Source organism: Xiphias gladius, chromosome 14, assembly GCF_016859285.1.
Source record: "Xiphias gladius isolate SHS-SW01 ecotype Sanya breed wild chromosome 14, ASM1685928v1, whole genome shotgun sequence".
Lineage (NCBI taxonomy): Eukaryota > Metazoa > Chordata > Actinopteri > Istiophoriformes > Xiphiidae > Xiphias > Xiphias gladius.
In genome coordinates this window covers 6059468-6079903 of record NC_053413.1, presented here as the reverse complement: position 1 = coordinate 6079903, position 20436 = coordinate 6059468, and the positions used below count along the sequence as shown (strand labels likewise).

Genomic DNA, 20436 nt, shown 5'->3' with positions numbered 1-20436 from the left:
GAGATAGAAAAGCAATGCCCTTTACTAATTGTGTGAATGTGTGTGTGCGTGTGTGTGTGTGTGTGCGTGTGTGTGTGTGTGTGTGTGTGTGTGTGTGTGTGTGTGTGTGTTTGTGTGCGCGCGCATGTGTGCCTGCATTGTGGGTGTTAGCACAGCAGGTCCAGTTCCTCCAGGCGGAGGCAGCAAGAGGATTCCAGGGGGGTTGTGTTTATAGGATACCGAGCTAGCTGGCTTGCTAATTGACGGTTTGCAAGCAGGTTGCTGGGATGCTAACTGGGCAAACATGCTGTTTAGGCTGCAAACCATCCATCTTTTGTGCAGCAGTTTTTGCTCAAGGGCAGATGAGGATTATATAAAAGTGGATGGTGCAACACAGCTTATATGGTAGCTTCCTTTTTTCCATTTTGGACTCTCTAGCTCTCCATACTCTGAAGGCACTGACATGACAGTTTTTCTGTTGGTCAGTGGCTCAATTCCTCATGTCAAAGTTCATGGAAGTTGAGCTGCATTGTGTTAGTTAATTGCCTCTGTGTCCAAATCTGCTGAGCGTGGTGATTACATGAAAATGAACACAAAAACACAGACTTAAATGTTGCTTTTATGAATGCTTGTCTGTCTGGGCCCTTACTGCACAATACAAAACACATTTATAATTGACTTCTTACTACAGTAGAGAAATAAATCAAATCTGTTTCATGCGCTTCCAAATCCTCAGTCTGTCCAGATGAGAGAGGCTATTAGCATGAACAAGTCTTGACATGCTCTATGTAGGTTTGGTGTGTATGTGTTTGTGTGTACTTGAATCAACTCCAACTAATTTGCTTTTTTGCCCCGATAAACTCCTGACATCCTGTTTTGGCCCGTAGCATTTCACTGAGGCAGAACACATAGTGTGTGTGTGTGTGTGTGTGTGTGTGTGTGTGTGTGTCTGTCTGTCTGTCTGTCTGTGGTGTGCAGGCATGTGGATATGGTCGGCATGTGTGTTTGTGTGTAGGCATGAGTCTACTGTTTTCGGTGTGTGTGTGTGTGTGTGTGTGTGCGCCTCCCTCCATCTTGCTAGCCTTCCATCTTCTGTCTCTTCTGGCTCCCCTCTTCTCCCAAAATCCCTCCTTGCTTTTCAGTTTTGGTGGGTGGGGGGAGGAGGGAGGGATCAAGGGGGGCGGGGGTGCAGATGGTCCGGTCAGAGAGAGAGAGAGAGAGGTATAGTGAGAGAAGCAGAGAGTCACTGGCGAGCAGCGGGCTTTTTTGGCAGGGTTGGCCGGTGGGAGGGCCCATTGTGATGCAACGTTGCATAAATAATGCCACGGGGCTTCTAAATGCTCCGTTGCTATGGGTACCTTTGTGCCTCAGTGAACACCATGTGTGTGTGTGTGTGTGTTTCATGGCCCCTGAGAAGGGACAGAGAAAGACACATAAGACAGAGACTCGGAGAGAGGAGGGGGCTCGGTCGGCTCAAGTGACACCTGTAGTCTCTCTCTCTCGCGCTCTGTCTCTCTATCACTTGCTGTGTCCTGACCCAGGACAGACGAGTGTTTGGAGGAGGGAGAGGAGTGTTGACGCTTTTTGACCAGAGGGGAGCAAAGGAAGGCGGGATACCTTGTGGTTTTGTGTCTCTGTGTGAAGTATGGTCCATGTGAAGGTATGTGTGCTCTCTTTTATTAATTTTTTTTCCACTTTTCACCACCATTATATTCCAGACTACGTTCCACCATGGTCTGTGCTCCTTCCTCTGCAGTAACAGGTGTCTGCCTGTCAGCCCTGAATCGGAGGGGCAGAGGGGAAAAGGAGGGAGCGATCGCTTTTGTTTGACTGTTTTCGAGGAGCCTTGCAACCAAATTCTCACGACTCGCCATCCAGCTAGTTTGTCAGCCTGCTTAACCTTTCAGCCTCTATGCTCTCAGCTGAAGGGAGCACCGAACAAGCAAACAAAACAAAACAAAAAGACACACAATATTTTTAACTTTTCCTTCATCTGCTGTGGTGATGTTGCCTCGAAGTAGGTTGTTTTTCTCTCAGTTTTACTCTTCTTTACATCAGCTGATGAGGGTCTCTTTAGATTGAATTGACTGAAAAAGGTCAGATCACACAGGGAAAGCGTGCAGGTTTCTTGCATGCGGTGCTGCCTGAAATGTATATAGAGATGTGTGGTTTTGTAGCAAGGTGGCTGATTTGTGTTTGCATTGAAGGATTTTATCTTTTATCTTCTTCAGACATTAAGTGATGAGATCATAGATACTGAAATAATCCATGTGCCTGTTATAATTGATTACATGCTATAACTTAGAATACACAATGATGTTTGGTCTTAGGCCACTAAGTGCTCAAAAGGAAATTTTAGTACATGGCTTTTGTCTTTGTCCATTTCGAAAAAAAAGATTCATTATCAGCTCAGTAAGTATAGCCAACTGAGCACAGGTGTTTTTTTTTTAGTTGTTTTTTTTTACTATTTCTATTGAGCAGTTATATTTTTATCAGCACTGCAGTGTAAACATGTCCACGTATCATCATGTTGAGGTTGTGAAAACAGGGAAGTGTCTGCGTGTTTCTCTTGCTGTTTAGTACTATTCAAACTTAAAAGACTTCACAGCAACGGGTGTATGAGTGTTTGTGTGAGAATTACAACATCTTAACATCAACAGACTCTTCTGCATTCATTCCATTTTCCACTGTGCAACTGCTCAAGCTAGATTTAGTGTTTTAGAGCAGAACATACAGTGTATGACAAATGGCAATTGCTCAAAGCATGTAACTGTGTCATGAAGTCGATGGGAAACTTTATATAACGCTAGACTTCTTAGTGTGTCTGTGTTTCCACTATATGACAGCAGTTAGTCTTAATTTATGTGTGGAATTTGTGTATTCTCACACGAGTCTGTAAGCTGTGTACATAATCTGTATTTATACAAATGCGAATGTCATGAATGCAAATGCATTTATGCCTCCGTGCATCTGTGCATATGTATGGCCTGCATGTTCTTATAGACGTGTGTGTGTGTGTGTGTGTGTGTGTGTGTGTGTGTGTGTGTGTGTGTGTGTGTGTGTGTGTGTGTGTGTGTGTGTGTGTGTGTGTGTGTGTGTGTGTGTGTGTGTGTGTGTGTGTGTGTGTGTGTGTGTGTGTGTGTGTGATTTTTTCTGTGTGTCTAGTTACCATTAATGAAGAGATGATGGTACATAATTACAGTGAGATTTGCAGTTTGATGGGTTAACTTATTACATTAAAGATCCATTATAATCAAATTGTATCATTATGGTGGACAGCCTGGATTTGCCTCAGGCATCATCAGCATTTAAGCTCCCACGGACCAGCACTCTGCTCTCCGCCAGTACTCTTAGGCAGTAAATTGTGTAATTACTATAAAAAGCATTAATGAACTTTCTTACCGGGAAATGTATTTTTTCTGATATTTTCAGGGTATTTCAAATACTAAAGCTATTATAAAGTTGCATTATTTCTCTGACCGTGTCAGTACAAACAGAGCAGTCTGACTTTTTATTCACTTTTAATGACATGTAATTGATTTCTGGATATACATAGTTTAATTTGGCTGGAATTTGCACAAGGGTTGAGTGTCAGATGTGTAACAGGCCATTTGTCTGGCATAGTTACTGTTTGAGCAAAAAATGGTTCACTTGGCTTATCAAAGTGTCTTGTGTCACTTCAAAGAAACGTGACCTGGCCGTCAATCCAAATTAACTGTATGAAGGTGCATTCACCTATAGGTCTGAAATAGGGAAAAACTGATTAATTATATCACCCATTCTAAAATGATTTATTATAATTCCTACCAGAAAACAGTCAGAAACCAATTTCAAGTCTTAATCATAATTACAGAAGCAGTGCTCCAGTGTATAGGCAGTTTATGTTCTTCCATTGATTTGAGACAATCTGCAGTCCAAGTGATTTGATCTTTGAACAAATTGGTGAAATCAGTTATGTTTAATCAGCTATAATGATTGCAGCAGCAGAAACAAATACTATAATCAGCTGTTTGTTTGTTTGTGTGTTTAATGCACTGATTAAATTAAGCATAACAAGACTAGGTCAAAACCTAGAAAATAGCTGGAACACGTATGGTAAATGTGCAAAAATTGAGGATGTAGCTGAAAACTGTTGTGGAACCGTTGTTAAGCACTAGTTTCGATGGAAATTAGCTAAAGCCTGCTTGGAAAGTCGCTAAATGTCCCTAGATGATGTAATACGCTTATTAGCATATTCATGACATCATCGTGTCGTATTTGCATTCTGCCTAGTGTCAGCCACTTTCAGCCCTTTCTCTGTTTGCTCCTCTCCTACTCTTTGCGCTCTCGTATACAGTATTTTAATAGTCAAATTCCCACTAAAGCTTTTCTCATTTACTTGTTCTTCTGTTTCTGTTGTTAGACAACGGAACAAGTGTGAAATAGTGACTGATACGCGGCCCATTAAGACCACATGTTAACCAGCAGTCACTGCCAAGCCACTTCCAAGCTGCTGCTCTGTACTGCTGAAGTCCTGATTTTACGTCGTCTTATAAAATCACCAAACACATAACTTAAAGACAACGACTGGGCTGTGATTCCAGCTATATTTACCTGTAAAATGATCACTGAAAGAGAAAGTTCGAAGTTCCGTGTGGCTGTGGAGGGAAAAGCCTGGCCTTGCACTCACGGGGCAATACTGGCAACTCTCTAAGGTTTGTCCAAAAAGTCGCTAGATTGTCGCTGGATGTTTTTATTAAAGCTGTCTGAAAAGTCAGTAAATCTATTGACCAAGGCGCTAAGTTGGCCACACTGCTTGTTAACGCCCTCCTGATGATGTAATAGAAACTGTTCATGCCAATTCATTTTGACAGAACAGCGGCCAATGAAAAAACTCCAAAATTCAGCCGGCCGACCAATGGTATAACTTCATCAGTCAGTCAGGGACCGTTGTGTTTGTAAGACAAAAATTAATGGGCCTCATGTAAGAACCGCTTATACTAACAGACTTGTTCTTAAATGGCACCTATGAGCGATTTCAGAGGACTTATTGCATTCAACAGTTTTCTTGTATTTTTAAAATTTCCTAAATATTCAAACAAATTGGTGAGTGATCCAGATCTGTCATACAAGTCATCGAGTCATGCACAGACAGTCTGTCTTTGACTTATGAATTCTAATGCCTCAGTCTAAATAAATCTGGAGTTTAAATACTTGACTGAAAAAATAAAAGAAAACCCTCTAGTAATATTCTGTCTACTTCTAATTATTAGGTTGTACGATTAAGTTGTTAGGAAAATTCTCCCAGTGCAACAACTGCCTCAGGATCTTCATGCAGGTGGCTGTCCAGATGAGAGCCTTCTGTTGTAAAACCCGATAATGTAACATCACCTCTAATGGACTGAATTATAGTGTTTATCTCTGGGACTGTTATGTCTCTTTGACTGCCTCCCATTTTAGTCATGCACCGCTTTGCTTCAGCCCGATCTATTTTGTCATCTAACTTCATATTAAGCCATTCCTCTTTTATCTTTGCCTCAGTACTGGGAGAACATAGCGTTTACAGCTATAGAAGCATAATATTTTAACATTGTTGTGGGTCTGTTTAAAACTACTGCACTTGTATATTTGTTGTTTAAAAAAAAATTATTAAAAAATGTTGTAAAATTATTTTTACTCTTAGGAAAAATTTTTGTGAATGACACTTGCCCACAAATGCAGCAGAAGAGGCAGATTCATATTGCAGTTCAGAAACATTGACTATGGTAATGACCAAATCGTTCGAATGCACACCTCCTCATGAGCCCACACCTCGTTATGCGTACTCATGTATGCATAAATTCGTAATTTGTGGCACATTCAAATATTCAAAGTTTAAGTATCACAGGAAATGTTTATTCTTGGCTGAGGTGGAAAAGTTTGTGTAGCAATAAAAGCAAAATGCAACAAAGTGAAATGGCAACAGTGAACAGGCTCTTAATTATGTGCATTCATTTTCATTTGCGGATTTTCTAGAAATTCAGGTAAATTTTCGTTACATTTGGATGGAAACTTAGCTCATGAGGTCCATTGCTCGCAAGAATGGAGGGTTTTTGTTTTGTAAATGTACTCCTCCTCCAGGAACTTAGCCGCCATTTACAGTAATACTACTGCCTCTTGATTTACACTAACCTCTAGCATTCAAGGTTTCATTCTCCATATTGTGAACAGCAAGAATTTCCAAAACGAAGCACTGTATTGTTCACAGATATTAAGCGATTCTCAATGAGCTGAACTTAAATGGAAAAGTACATTTTGGAGCTACATTATATTTAAACACTCAGTGCATACATGTATATATTGAGTCAGATTTAGGCCGTAAATTTCAAAGTGGAGAAAGTGTATTAACATCCAGCAGTGTGGTGACAGTGTTTCTGCAGGGGGTGTTATACTGAAGTTACATATTAGGTCCTTCACTTGCGTGATGGGAAATGACAACCTTTTCAACCCCTCCCTTCATACGTACCACCACATGGTAACAGCAGGATGCAAATCTATACAGTTTCAGCATGTAGAGGATCTTCCAGACGTTAGAGTAACGCTTTCATGTGAAGCTGACGCTTTATGTCAAAACATAGGAGAAATTCTTCCCCCAAAAACCTGCAAACATCATCTGTTCAATGAGTTTCCTAGTCGCAGAATAACACGTTTGCGATGGCTTTAGTTTGGTGTCACAGTGATGCAACATATCAAACTCTTCTCAGTGAATATCTGGCAGTGGGGAACTGGCAGACCTAGTGATATCTGGTGTGTTTTCCCACCACAGACTGCGGAGTCCATTTCACAACAATTAAAAATGTGTCAGTGACAACGGAGCCAAATTATGATCAGGATGACTATAAATGTGACAGTAAATAAATAGACAGATTGTTTTGACACATTCTCTGCCTCTCTTTTTCTCCCTCTCTTTCTCTCCAGGAGCTGCAGTTTGAACGTCTGACCAGGGAGCTGGAAGCCGAACGACAGATCGTTGCCAGTCAGCTGGAGAGATGCAAGCTTGGCTCTGAGACCGGAAGCATGACTAGCATCAGGTGTGTTTGTATGGGTTTTTTTTGTTTTTTTTTTTAATCTTTTGTGAGTGTCTCACACCCGTCCGACCCTCTTCTGCTCACTCCACTTGTGTGTGTCAGCTGTGCTCGTGCAGGTGACTGGCTTTACAGCTGGTCAGATTAGAGATACGCTTCTTGATTTGTATCCAGATTTCATCTCTGTGGTTCAAACCACAGCTCAAAAACACTGTTGTTTTGCTTTTGAAGTCAGAGCGCGCAGTGTGCATTCCTCTGGTGCACTGGATCGTGTTACTTTCCACAGTAGACACTTGCTAGATCTGCATGTGCATATATTTATATTGTTGTTTTCTTATGAATTTACACAATTAACAAGTCAGAGCGGAAGAGATAGATATATCTAGCAGCTCTTGCTTTCCCATTGCTTGCTTTGGCAGTCTTGTAGCATGATCCATTACTACCAGGTTATGTGTCATTGCTCAGAGTGGTGTACTTCAGGATTCTGGGGTGCTATAATGCCGTTAAGGAGTGCATACTCCAAGGTGCGCTATGTAGTCTTTTATCGTTAATAAGCAATCACTGCAGTAATTTTGAGACATATGTAATGACAAATAAGCATAACAAATATTATTGAAACGATTTTACTTAATTCTCATAAAAGAGAAAAAGCTAGATAGCTAGCTTATCTGACCATTCATTTTAAAACAGCATCAATATAATTTGTTCGGCCCTTGGGGGCAGTGGAACAAGTTGTAAACAGAACGATGACATATTATTACTGTATAAAGTTGTTAAAGTGGCATCACACAGAGTCATTTGATCTATTGGTATCATAAAATATTGACTAGTGCAGCTTTAGAATACTGTAACCCAAGCTAGCCTACTGCAAACTATGCAAGCTAGTTAACTAGACTTATGACCATGCAACAACAGGGATGGTCATATGTGAATCAAAAGAAAGAAGATATTGCTATTTATAATGTTTTCACTAAAACTTCTTAGTTTTCAACCCACTACAATTGACTTCAACCAATGAGAATATTCTTGCCTTTAATTCATAAGAAATCTTCAGTTTACAATACAAAAGAGGAACTGTTTTTACACCTCATTCCAGTAATTATGTTCACTTTAGCTGACCTCATTTTAAGAACACATCTTAGCTGTTAGCAGCTCTTCAAAATAAACATGCAGAGTAACAGCTTTGTAATACAACTTTGTATTTCATGTGTTGCTCAGTCCAGTGCCTTTTTTAGAAAAAGTACAATAGAAGCTCAACGAAGGTAACTTAAGATCTCTAATCAAGCTAATGTATGTGCAGAGTGTGCCTCGAGAGAGGATATAGATCAGTCAAAAAACTCATTGGCAGACTAAAGTTTATTGACTGGATGAAGTTGCCATCCTGAAGCTATTAACTGCACATTAACTAGACATACTAAAGCAACGTTAAACAAAGACATGCATGAGGAATGGATCCCTTTACGCTGAAAGGATTTAAGCTTGAAAGAAATCCGACACACACTTTTGATTTAGAGGTATTCTAGAGGTGATATGATTATGTGACCTGACTAATGATCAAAGATTGTCTCATATAAATAATGGGTGCTTGAATATATACTTCTATATAACCTGTAGCAGAGTGTTAGAGCCAAATATATACATATCCAGGGTTTGGCATTTTTTAGACACTCCTCATTGCCACAAACAGACTTGACCTTCTGTCATGCTAACATGCAAACCTGAGCTCTTACACAGAAAATAAATCTTCATCTTTCTTAACGTAATGTGCTATGTATTGTCCATTAAAAACAGCATAGCTTCTCACAAAGAATCCAACAATGTGCAGCTGCCAGAAAAGTCCATTATTCTGTTCAGGGCCTTCGTTTTTTTTTTTTTTTGACGAAGAAAGAAAGTAAACTATACACAATGTGAAGCGACTTTCACATTATCTGCCGCTGATTGAGTTTGGACCCGAGCCTTGTCTCGCTTCTGAGCCCAAAGAACACATTCTACACATTCCATACCGGTCCCAATGTGAAAACAGCTCTCCTGACACAATAGTGGTGATGCACTTAGCCTGCCTCTCAGGACAATGTAACACGATTAAAGCCTCTGTCTCCATTCCTCTGTCTCACTCTCCCTCTCATACACACACATAAATAGACACACACACTCCATCATCTTTTCTGCTCTTTGATTCCGTTGAGCAAGTGGGGATTCCGCCCGTCTCAAACTAATTACTCATCTGGCGGCATTGTAATTCTCATTTCAGTTGTAGGGGTGGACCAACAAAGAGGGGGACGACGGTTTCAAACCGATTCATTCTGAAGTCTAATTAATCAGTGTATGCATTTAGATCTTTAGCGCTGTCACAGGGCTGGAGTGAGGGCTGCTATTTAAAACAGCAGCAACATGGGAGATGGAAGAGGTGTGGAGTCCAAAAAAACACATCTCCCACTTCAATACCCAGCTGCACATAAACAAATGAAGGCTGCCATCTTGCTAACTCGATTAGATGGGTTTATTATTTAGTGAGGAGCAGAGGGTCTTGTCGATTACACTGTCTTCCATTGCTTTTTATAGGCCATCTATTTGTTTGACTTAGAGGCAATTACCAAATGGAAAAATGGTTTGGCAAAACACAAACAGGTCCACCAATGCAATATGCTGGAGTTTTGTAGTGCCTAAAGTATGTAGGATTTATTGTTCAGTTACCTGTGGAACATTAGTATTGTTGCTGTTCTGAACACTTATTCATCACTGCTTATCCTGACGCTCAAAACGTCCAACATTTAATCAGCTGTCTCAATATATTTACAAGAATTTATCATGGTAGAATTTTTTGTAGCGGTTTATTGACAATGTGCACAGCATTTAAACTACAGTAGCTTATTGACAATGTGCACAGCATTTAAACTACAGTAGGAACTTATATTTTCAGCAGTTTATTGGAAGTAAAATTAAATTCAAATTGTTGGTATTCCATTTGTTACTCTATAATATATAATGTGCTTTGACTGTAGAAAATGATTAGCTTTCTTTTTTTTTTTTTTAACCTGTTTTGTATGTTTATTCCTTTTATTTCCACAGTTTGAATTTCACAAGGATTGCATAATTACGTTAGCATGGATGCATTTCGGCTGGTACAGTAATTTCCTTTCTTCTTAAGCAAAGTACCACCATGTTTTATATCCATGCTGTCCAGCTGCAGTTTAGGACAGGTCATTTAAAACTAATAAGAGGCCATTTGTGTTGTCCCGGTTAAAGTTACTGCTGCTAGCTACCATTTCTCACTCGTAACTCAAAATTTCATGTAAGCTAGCTAGGGCTGTCAGTTTTCCAGAATAAACAAGTACCTTAACAAAGCAAGGCAAGTGTTCCATTCTTCAAAATTGTATTTTTTTTTTCAAGCAAGCTACATTATTTCAAAAATGCTGACAATGTCCATGGTAGTTAAAATGTTAGCTACTGTGATGTTGTGTGTGTTTGTTTCCCGCCCTGTGGCACTGCATATATGCCCCATTGTTTGTAAAAAGACGTATATAGTAGGGACATGTAGTATGTTCTACCCTTCAGTTACTTTTGCAGAACAGTACAGTAATAGAGCGTGAAAAACCTACACTAGTATCCTAGTATCTCTTGAGCAGAGATACTAGGAAGAAGCTGGGAATTGGACCTTTTTTTAAGGTTTTTATTTTGTCAGACATTATATTAGTTGTTTCTTCTCAACTCATTATGATCAAAGTTCATGAGACAGTGCAATAAATGCATAAGTTGGAGGATAATTCTATTTTAAGGCAGTTAAGATTAGCATCTGTAATATCATAAAAATGAAAAATCTGGACCTACTACACTTGCTAGGAAGCTGCATTAGTGTTTCTTTGAAAACTCCTTCACAGACAACGTTGTTGTCTTTTCCTGAGCAGCAGCTCTAGTTTCTATACCCGGACAAACCACAGGTTTATAGACTGAGGCACAGTAGATATAATATGACCAACGGTATGATGACCAGGGACAATACAATAGCTGTGTGGGGTTTTCAGACACCTGGGCAGAGAATTGTGTTTGATGGATACAAAAGAGAATGGGACTATGACACTGTGCTCAGGGTGACTTTTCATGAGCTTGTCCTGTCCTCCTCCAATTATTTCTCAACTTTTCCCACTTCAGGGTTGGAAAGGCGAGAAATAATGCGAGGAAAAATGTGTCTGTACTGAAAATACAGATTTTGGTGTCATAAGAAGGGACTCAGAAATAATTACTATATGAATTATGCGAATCACCACATCTTCCTGTGGTTTTAAGTTAAGTCCTTACCAGTTGTTTTTCTTTGTCTTCAATATTTGGATATTTGGATTGGACAATTCTAATAAAAAGCAAGCAACGAGGTACCTGAAACAATGGTAATCTGTCCCCAGAGAGTCAGATTAAACAGAAAAGTTGAACTATGAATGATTGTTAACTGCAGCTGTGTGGCTGTGGGGGTGCTGGGAGTTCAGGAACCTGCTCCTGTTGTGTTGGGGAAGATAAAGACTTTCAGAGGTGCTAATGAGTTCTTCAGCTCTGCCTTTGTTTCCAGTCTTAATCAGTCACCACAGGTCGCAGTGTCTGCCACGTCATATGCTAGGGCTTTTTATCACTTCAAAAAGCACAAATCCTCTGTGTGACTTTTTGTGTGTGTGTGTGTGTGTGTGTGTGTGTGTATGTGTGTGTGTGTGTGTGTGTGTGTGTGTGTGTGTGTGTGTGTGTGTGTGTGTGTGTGTATGTGTTTGTGTGTGTGTGTGTGTGTGTGTGTTTGTGCGCTTGTGAAACCATAAAACTGAGAGAATGTGGAAAGAAGAGCGTGATATATGTAGCCTCATCAGTTAAAGGAACACATGTCAACGTTAGAAGTGATACTTTGTGGTTCTTCTGGTCTTAGTTTGAACAAGAGTTGGAAATGAGCAGAAGAAATTACAGTGATTATGGTTACATTGTACATGTCAGTATTCACCATTGAACTCAATTGTATTTGTCACTTAACCTAAATTTCCAGCCACATCCGCCTGCGCAAGTCTCTGCTGGTGGCTTCAGCCATTAAAAATTAATGTAGCTTTAGTCATTATTTATACCCGTACTGCACACAATATTTAATTGACAGAGTAACAGGTTCAACAAGTGTTTCATATATTTCATAACTTGTGTAAACTATGGAAACTAAACAGCTAAAATGGCTAATTCCTGAGCTGTTATAAAACTAGCAAAGCTTTTTCTTCTTGCCAGCTATCACTGAGGAAATAGATTTTTTTTGCCTTAGGGGGAGCTTCTCTACCCCTCTTCTGCTCTTTTGTTATTTTCTTTCCCTCTCCCTCACTTTTGTTTTCTCTTGTTTTATTTGCCCACTTGTCCTTTCACATTATTATCTCCTCTTCACCATCTTTATCTGTCCCCTCTTCAAGTTGTCGACTGTTTTCTGATCCCGACACAAGGTTACTTTATTAGTGCAGTTCAGTAAAGAGTTATTATTTTGAACGTTGTTGCTGTTTCAGTTCAGTTTGGTCACCAACCAGAGCAGAGTTTTGCTGCATTTTAAAACCAAGCAGCTGGTTGACTCACCCAGCTAAGTCACAGGTTAGCAATCTATGAATTAAAAGTTAGGAATAAAAAACTAATCTGTCCTTGATTTTGACCAAAGACGAGAGGAAGAGAGAGGAAACACCCTAGAAAATCAGAGTAGTGTCTATCTGTTGGTGTACCTCCCTCAGCCTACTGTTTACCTGCTCCCCGGCTACATTCCCTTTATCTGATCATCCAAGTGGACCTCTGACAGCGAGCACCCACCCAGCAGATACTAATATCTTAGCTCTGGTGACACTGCAGTTGCCACTCCACTCTGCTGGCCGAGGAATAGCCACCTCCCAGGGCAGGCTATTTTGTCTGCCTCTTTTGGCTGTGCATGTTTTGCGACATTTGTCCGATAATCGGATGCCTGGCTGCGTGCATGTCTGCCAGCTGACTGGTGTGTGCGTATGTGTGTGTGTGTGTATCATTATGTGTGTGTGTAAATACAAGTGTGCAGAAGCATTGGCTGTAAACACAGCAGCCGGCGAGACCCACCGCCGCCTGTCTGGCGGGAAAATGCGACCTGTCTTGTGAGCCCAGCGAGGGCCCATTACCCAGAAGCTGTCAGGGCCCTCAGCTGCCAGCTTAGACTCACAGCGCTGTGGCTCTCCTTCCGTGTCCCCTCAGCACACATACACTTACAGAGATGTTTGCATAGGGGGGCAGCTGTAACGAGAACTATTACCCGTTTTTGTTAAATTGAATAACTCTTTTCAAAGAAAGGTTTCTAATAGTCCTTTGAAGGAAGAAGAAGAGTTTCCCCACTGAGACAATCTGTAGAATGCATTATAGTTCCATGCAGAGCATTTCCGACAGTCAAAGAGCCAGTATCAGGCCTCTTGGACAGAACAGTCCGCAGTTTTTTACAACAGTCTTATTGGTGAGTGAAATATTTCAGAATTAATTGGAATACGGGCCACAGCTACAAAAAATTTTCCTTTAGCTCATCAACGGCATCAAACGGTGCTCGCCTTCTTGGATCGACTCATGCCTGCACACCCGATTTACAATTTTACTGCAGAATGCAGAATGCAAATGCAGTTACACTGTCTACACTACTGTAAAACATCACATAGGAATTTAGTGGAATCAACTCATCTTTTCTCATTAACTTCACATGAATATACAATTATTAATTCCAAGTTAATTCAGCTTTTTCTAGTATTATTTTCATCTGACCAGAAGTCTTTTGACTTGAAATGACTAGCTGAATGAATGTACTGCTGAGAGTTTTGACTACCCAGCATACATTGCTTGAGAGGTAAAACTATCCTGAGACCCTTCAGTTAATTTTTTCCAAGGTCGTCTATTTTTATAGCACTTAGGTCCTATCTAACAGTCCTATCAGAGTACTGAATATTTTTTTTTGTTTTACATAAAAACGTGTCATTGTTATTGTTAGCACATAGTATTTTCAATCATCAGTGATCATAGTATTTGTTTCATTATTTTATGACAAATTCCATAGCCCCAACAACAAATAGTGTAATTAAGCCCTCAATTAGCCCCAGCTTGAACAAAAATGTCTAGTGCTGCATATACAAAATCCACATTACACATTATATAAATATGGCTGTGACAGTGCTAATGAGGAAACATACTGTGCAATTTTCCCATACCAGTACATCCTTGCCATAGTTGCTTGAAATATAGGTCAGTTACATAACAGACAAATTCCTTTTGCACACTTTGCTTTTAGGCACTGGTGCTTACAAACACCATCCCAAAGAACGAGTCCATCGTCAGAGTAGCGAGCCTGCACTTTGCCGCATGTGCATAGAATTCTATCTGGATTTTTTAAGTATCAGAGGGATGGTGAAAAGAGAGGGTTGGAAAGAGAAAGGCTGCCAGAGAGGAGAGGGAGGGAAAGAGAAACAGAGTTAGAGGAAAGCAGAAAAGAGCTTTGACCGTGACTGGGAATTGTAGTATCTCCAATTGTAGCTTTATGTCACTATGTGCTGTAATTATACAAAGGCAGTTTTTTTAGAGAGCCTGACGTTTAATGGATTATTGCAGAATGTGGGGAAATTAAAGATAAGCCCTCTTGGTTTTATTGTTTGTCTGTTCACTGATTGTACTGTAGGTTGATTTCAGAGTACAATCAGGATACTCCTATGAAGGCCTGGCCAAGGCCTGGAGATCACAGAGCCTCTTTAACAACTCAATAAACATATATAATATAATATTGTTTTATCAGCTTTATACCCTGATGCCTGACTTGTCTTGATTTTATGAAAATTGCTCATAAACATGATTTTGAGTTGATGACATGTTTAACGAGTCCGTTACACAAGATTACGCATTACTTCTTTTGGGGGTCTTAGTGACCACTGTTGTAAAACAAGGTTGTATACAATTGATTTTCATATGCTTTATATGTGATTGGGTTGCTTTTTATGCAGTACTTGCCTCAAAAAGTAACAGAGATGATAGGTTAGCTGTCATGACAGTCTCATAAACTGTCACCTGCCGCAGTTTATGGCACTGTTGCAACTTAAGGTGTCCCCCAACTCCAACTGGCTAGCTGCCTCTGTCTATCTAGTTGTAAATTTAGTAGTTGCATCAGTGAGCAGGTTGGGGTGAAAAACAATTCTGCACACTGATCTGTGCTCTTGGTTTGGTAACGAGGCATCAAAGCCTCCACATTTGACTGAACACCGTGGAGATTCCACTTATTTCAGTCTGTCCCTACCTGCAACGTACAGTAGATGATAATGCTAGCTGGCTGTCTGCTGGTATCAGTCCAGGCAAGTTGAGAAACACAAAGTATAGGAGCAGATGAATTGGTGTGCAGATTTTTCTACACTATCTGTTTTGAAACTATTAAAGTGCAGGATGGTGCTGTATTTAGTAAAGCAGTCCATAGCCGTATGGGATAACCTGTATTTTTTTTAACATGGAAAACCATAACAGCTTTGCAGGTGGTTCAGGTCTTTTAGTATTCTTGCTGAACTGTAATGCACATTATGTCCTAAAATAATAAGATGTTTCAAACATGTGTTAGTCTTTCAGGTTAAAAATCAATAAAAATCTTAAATTGGCTGCAAACTCAAAAAAAATAAAAATAAAAATTGAGATTTAAATCTTTAACGATGTCGTTCGGCCCTATTTGGTGTAATAACAATATTTATGGTCGTTGCCTGACATTTTTTCACCTTTGTACAAGCCCATGTAGTTGTGAAGTTCAGAGTGACCAGTTCAATACTTTTACACTATATTATGAGTTATAATAAAATAAATTAAGAAAATCAGGATTTTTTTTAGATTTTGCAAATGTTATGATTATTTTTACACATATAAAAAATGGGGTGTATGGACCCAAGATAATGAGGGAGTAAAGTCAATGTCAATAAAACACAATACACGATAAACACTATGATATTTCTATTCTTTTCAACAAGACTCATTTACAGCCATGCTAGCAGCTCAGTGAGGCTTTGGTTTGGCACATCCATTGTTTGAGCTAAATGTTAACATCAGCATGCTAACATGCTCACAATGATAATGCTGACATGCTGACTTTTAGGAGCTATAATGTTTACCTTCTAACATTTTTTAATAAGCTAACGAGAGATTCACCAAAGTCAGTAGGATTCATCCTTTGGAGACCATGAATGTCTGTACCTAATTTCATTGAAACCCATCCAATAGTTCTTGCGATATTTCAGTCTGGACCAAAGTGGTGGATCAACCAACTGATCAGCATTGCCATCCCAAGAGCCACACTGGCAAAATGGCTAAAAAACCCCATTAAGTTCAGCATGCGTCATATATCAAGAAGGGCATTATAACTACAGGAATTCAGCTTTTAGACCAATAGTGACCACTTCATATTGTCACAAGCACATTTCAGATTCATCGTCCTGGCTCTGAAAGACATAAGTTAGAGAAATAACTGGATTTCTGTTGTTAAGATGCATGTAGTCCAGACAGTAAGCGTTTGGACAATTAAATATTTTAGTTCTTCAGACTCTATGCTTCAGCACATTAAATTTGAAATAAAATGATGGATACTAAATTAAATTGCCGAATGTCAGCTATAACTTGAGTGGGTTTACATCAATATTGATAGAGCTGTGTATGACATATAGCCCTTTTAACACATAGTGGCCAAATTGCAAGGGTTAAAAAGTAATTGAACACTTGGTTGCAAAATGTTTCTTGGGCAGCTGTGTGTCATTTCAGTTTGTTCATGCACGAAGTGGGTCTGTCAATATGAGAAAAACCAGAACAGCTTCAATGTGCCTTGGCAATGACTCTACAAGTCTCTGCAACTTTACTGGAGTGAGGAACACCATTCTTCCAAAGCATTTTCCGTCATTTGGTGTTTTGATGGTGGTGGCGGATAGCGCTATTCAATTGGTCGTTCAATTGGGTTGAGCTCTGGTGACTGCGAAGGCCATAGCACATCATGATTCACATCACTTTCGTACTCATCAAACCATTCAGTGACCCCTCGTGTCCTATGGATGGGAGCATTATCATTCTGTTTCTCCACTAATTTTTCAGGTTTTTCCCTTCAATTTGTCACCTGTCTGTAAGTGACCATGCATTTGAAGAAGATAATAATGATCAACAACAAGTAAAAATCTATCAGAGAGATATCGAAACCAGCTGGTTTGCCACAATCAACAAGAAAACTAGAAAATGGAAAATGGCCTGGCAGACTGTGTAGCACAAGTCCTGTGGATGAGCAGAAAATCATTTGCATGGTGAAGAAAAACCCCTTTATGACTGCACAGCTTTCCAGAATGTAGGCAGACAAGTTTCCTTGTCAACGATCAATAGAAGACTTCATGACCAGAAACTCTGAGGATTCACCACAAGATGCAAACCCTAGTAAGTGGATTTGAATACGCTGAAGAACAAAAAATTAGTAACTGTCCAAATACTCACAGTGTAGACTGTAATAAGTGACTCAGATTTTTGTCTACAGTAATGCATGTACTTTCATGTTAAAATTACTTTTTAACAGAGCAATGTACTGCGGTGAACCAGTGATTGCTCTTTAGTTTTTCTGTTTCATTATTGATTTATTTTTTCATTGGATAAACATTTTAGATTTCCCTCTCCATGATGGCCACGAACTGCATCATCTGGAATCACATTTAACCCTCCTCTCTAAATGCCAGTGCTCTGAGTGGACATGTCATTATTGTTCCTGGATGAAATGCAAACAAAGTTTTAGTTAAAGGCCACCATCAGCCAATGTCCCTGAATGTTGAGCACAGTTCAGGCAATCCGTCTGGTATTTTGAAAAGTTGAAAGGGCTCTAAAAGTTTTGATTAAATGAAAGAAAAGAAGAAAGAAATATTCTCAAAGGAGACCCTGATGTAACATCGGAGCAGTGCAGTTAATCACTAATCTTTGATCTTTAGGTTTCTTTATTCCTTTCTGACATTAGAGGGCTATGATATTGAATTATCAATACGCTCATTTATCCCCCTCATTCTTCACCATTTGGATTTAAATACTTATCCATGTCTATTCAAAAAGAAATATGGAAATACAATGTGTATAATGATGATAATGGTGTTATTGTTGATAATGTAGTTAATGAGAATTTTTAAACCTTCATTGATCCTTAGAAGGCTGAGTGCTTGATGATGACAGTGGCTCATTCATGCCTGTGTTCTTGCTATTGATCTGGGAGAGGAAGGACACAGGAAGGAGGGCGCAAGTAACATTTTAAACACTAGCGTTTGCTGTGATCCATACTGAACTCTACATATTGATCTGGTCCGAATGAATGTGGAGAGAAGAGGATGAGAAAAGGGAGAAAGGTGATGGTCAGTATGGTACGGTATGGCTCTACAGGGCTATCCCAGTTGATTAGGTGAATGGGCAGAGTGGGGAATGATGGGAAGGGGAAAAAGAAATGTGACTGAAATGAATACGATTCATCATTCCCACAAGTACAGGTATTATTCAGAAATGTTAGCAAAAGTAATTCTGTTTGTCCCAAACTCATGTAGAGTAATACAACACCAACTTTTATCAGTAGACTCAATGCAATTTCACACAATGCGACTTCAGTTGCAAGAGTGGAAGTAACTTTTTTTTTCAAGAATGGAGTAGAGGGTTTTTTAACACTTATTCTTTTAATGTTATTGGCGAATAACATCAGTTTATTTTATGGCTGACAAGGTTTGATTACCAGTCAGGCATAGCAGTCAAATGCCCTGGGGCCCCACACCCTCGGAAGCATTTTGATGGTTGTAGTAATTTGATCTATTACAAGACTATGTAAGTATTTGGACAGTGACACAGTTTTATTAATTTTGTACATGACCACAGTGGATTTGAAATAAAGCCATCATGATGTAATTCAAATGTAGACTTTCAGCTTTAATTCAAGTGGTTTAACAAAAATATCACATTAACCATTTAGGAATCAAGGCCATTTTTATACATAGTCCCTCATTTTCAGAGGCTCAAAAGTAATTGACTGACAGGCTGTTTCATGGCCCAGTGTGGCCTCTTCCCTCATTACATCATTACAAATTAAGCAGATAAAAGGTCTGGAATTGATTCCAAGTGGAGTATTTGCATTTAGTAGCTTTTCATGGGAACAATATGCTGTCCAAAGAGGTGTCAATGCTATTGAAGGAGTCATCATTAGGCCGAAAAAGCAAAACAAACCTATCAGACAGATAGCAGAATCTTTAGGAGTTGCCAAATCAACAATTTGGTACATTTATAAAAAGAAGGAATGCACTGGCGAGATCAGCAACACCTAAAGGCCTGGACGGCCATGGAAGACAACTAAGTGGATGACTGCAAAATTCTTTTCTTGGTGAAGAAAAACCCCTTCACAACATCTAGCCAGGTCAAGAACACTCTGGCGGAGGTAGGTGAGAGAAAGGCCAGATTAGACTTTGCCAGAAAATATCTTTAAAAGAACCTGTCCAGTCCTGGAACAAAATTCTTTGGACAGATGAAACTGAGATTAACTTGTACCAGAATAATGGGAATAGAAGAGTGTGGAGAAGGAAAGTAACGGCTCATGATCCAAAGCCACCACATCATCTGTCAAACATGGTGGAGCCAGTGTTATGGCATGGGCATGTATGGCTGCCAATGGAACTGGGTCACTGGTGTTTATTGATGATATGATGGCTGACAGAAGTAGCAGAATGATTTCTGAAGTTTAAAGGGCTGTGCTATCTGCTGAGATTCAGCCAAATGCTGCAAAACTGATAGGACGGTGCTTCACAGTAAAGAACGATAATGATTCAAAACATACTGCGAAAGCCTAACCCTAGAGCTTCTCAAGGCAAAGAAATGGAATATTCTTCAATGGCCAAGTCACCTGACCTCAACCTAATCAAGCTTGCTTTTCAATTACTTAAGAAATAACTGAGGGAAAAAAGACCAACCACCATCAGCAACTGAAGGCAGCTGCAGTAAAGACCTGGAAAATCATCTCAAGGGAGGAAACTCAGCATTTGGTGATGTCCATGTTTTCCAGACTTCAAGCAGTCATTGACTGCAGAGGATTTTCATCCTAGTATATATATATATATATATAATAATAATCCTTATATTTATAATTATGTTGGTTTGTCCAATTACTTTTGAGTCTTTGAAAATGAGCAGCTATGTAAAAAAAATGGTAGTAATTCCTAAATTGTTAATGCGATATTTTTGTTAAACCCCCTTGAATTAAAGCTGAAAGAATGACAGCTGAAAGACGTGTACAGAGGCATCAATCCAAAAATTGTGTCACTGTTCAATACTTAAGTACCTAACTATAGGTCAAAACCTAGAATATGACTGACTGCGTATGGTCAATGTGCGAAATTGAGGGTGTAGTTGAAAACTGTTGTGGAAC

General features: G+C 39.5%; 1 protein-coding gene across 2 annotated transcripts in view; it reads left to right on the top strand.

Moving 5' to 3' along the window:
* The window catches only part of ctnnd2b (catenin (cadherin-associated protein), delta 2b), a 144108-nt gene that overhangs the window by 17189 nt on the left and 106483 nt on the right, over positions 1-20436 (top strand). For both annotated transcript variants that reach the window (XM_040143820.1, XM_040143819.1), the window contains exon 2: positions 6916-7028. In XM_040143820.1, coding sequence (XP_039999754.1) covers positions 6916-7028 — 113 coding nt within the window. The remainder of the gene's footprint in view (positions 1-6915; positions 7029-20436) is intronic.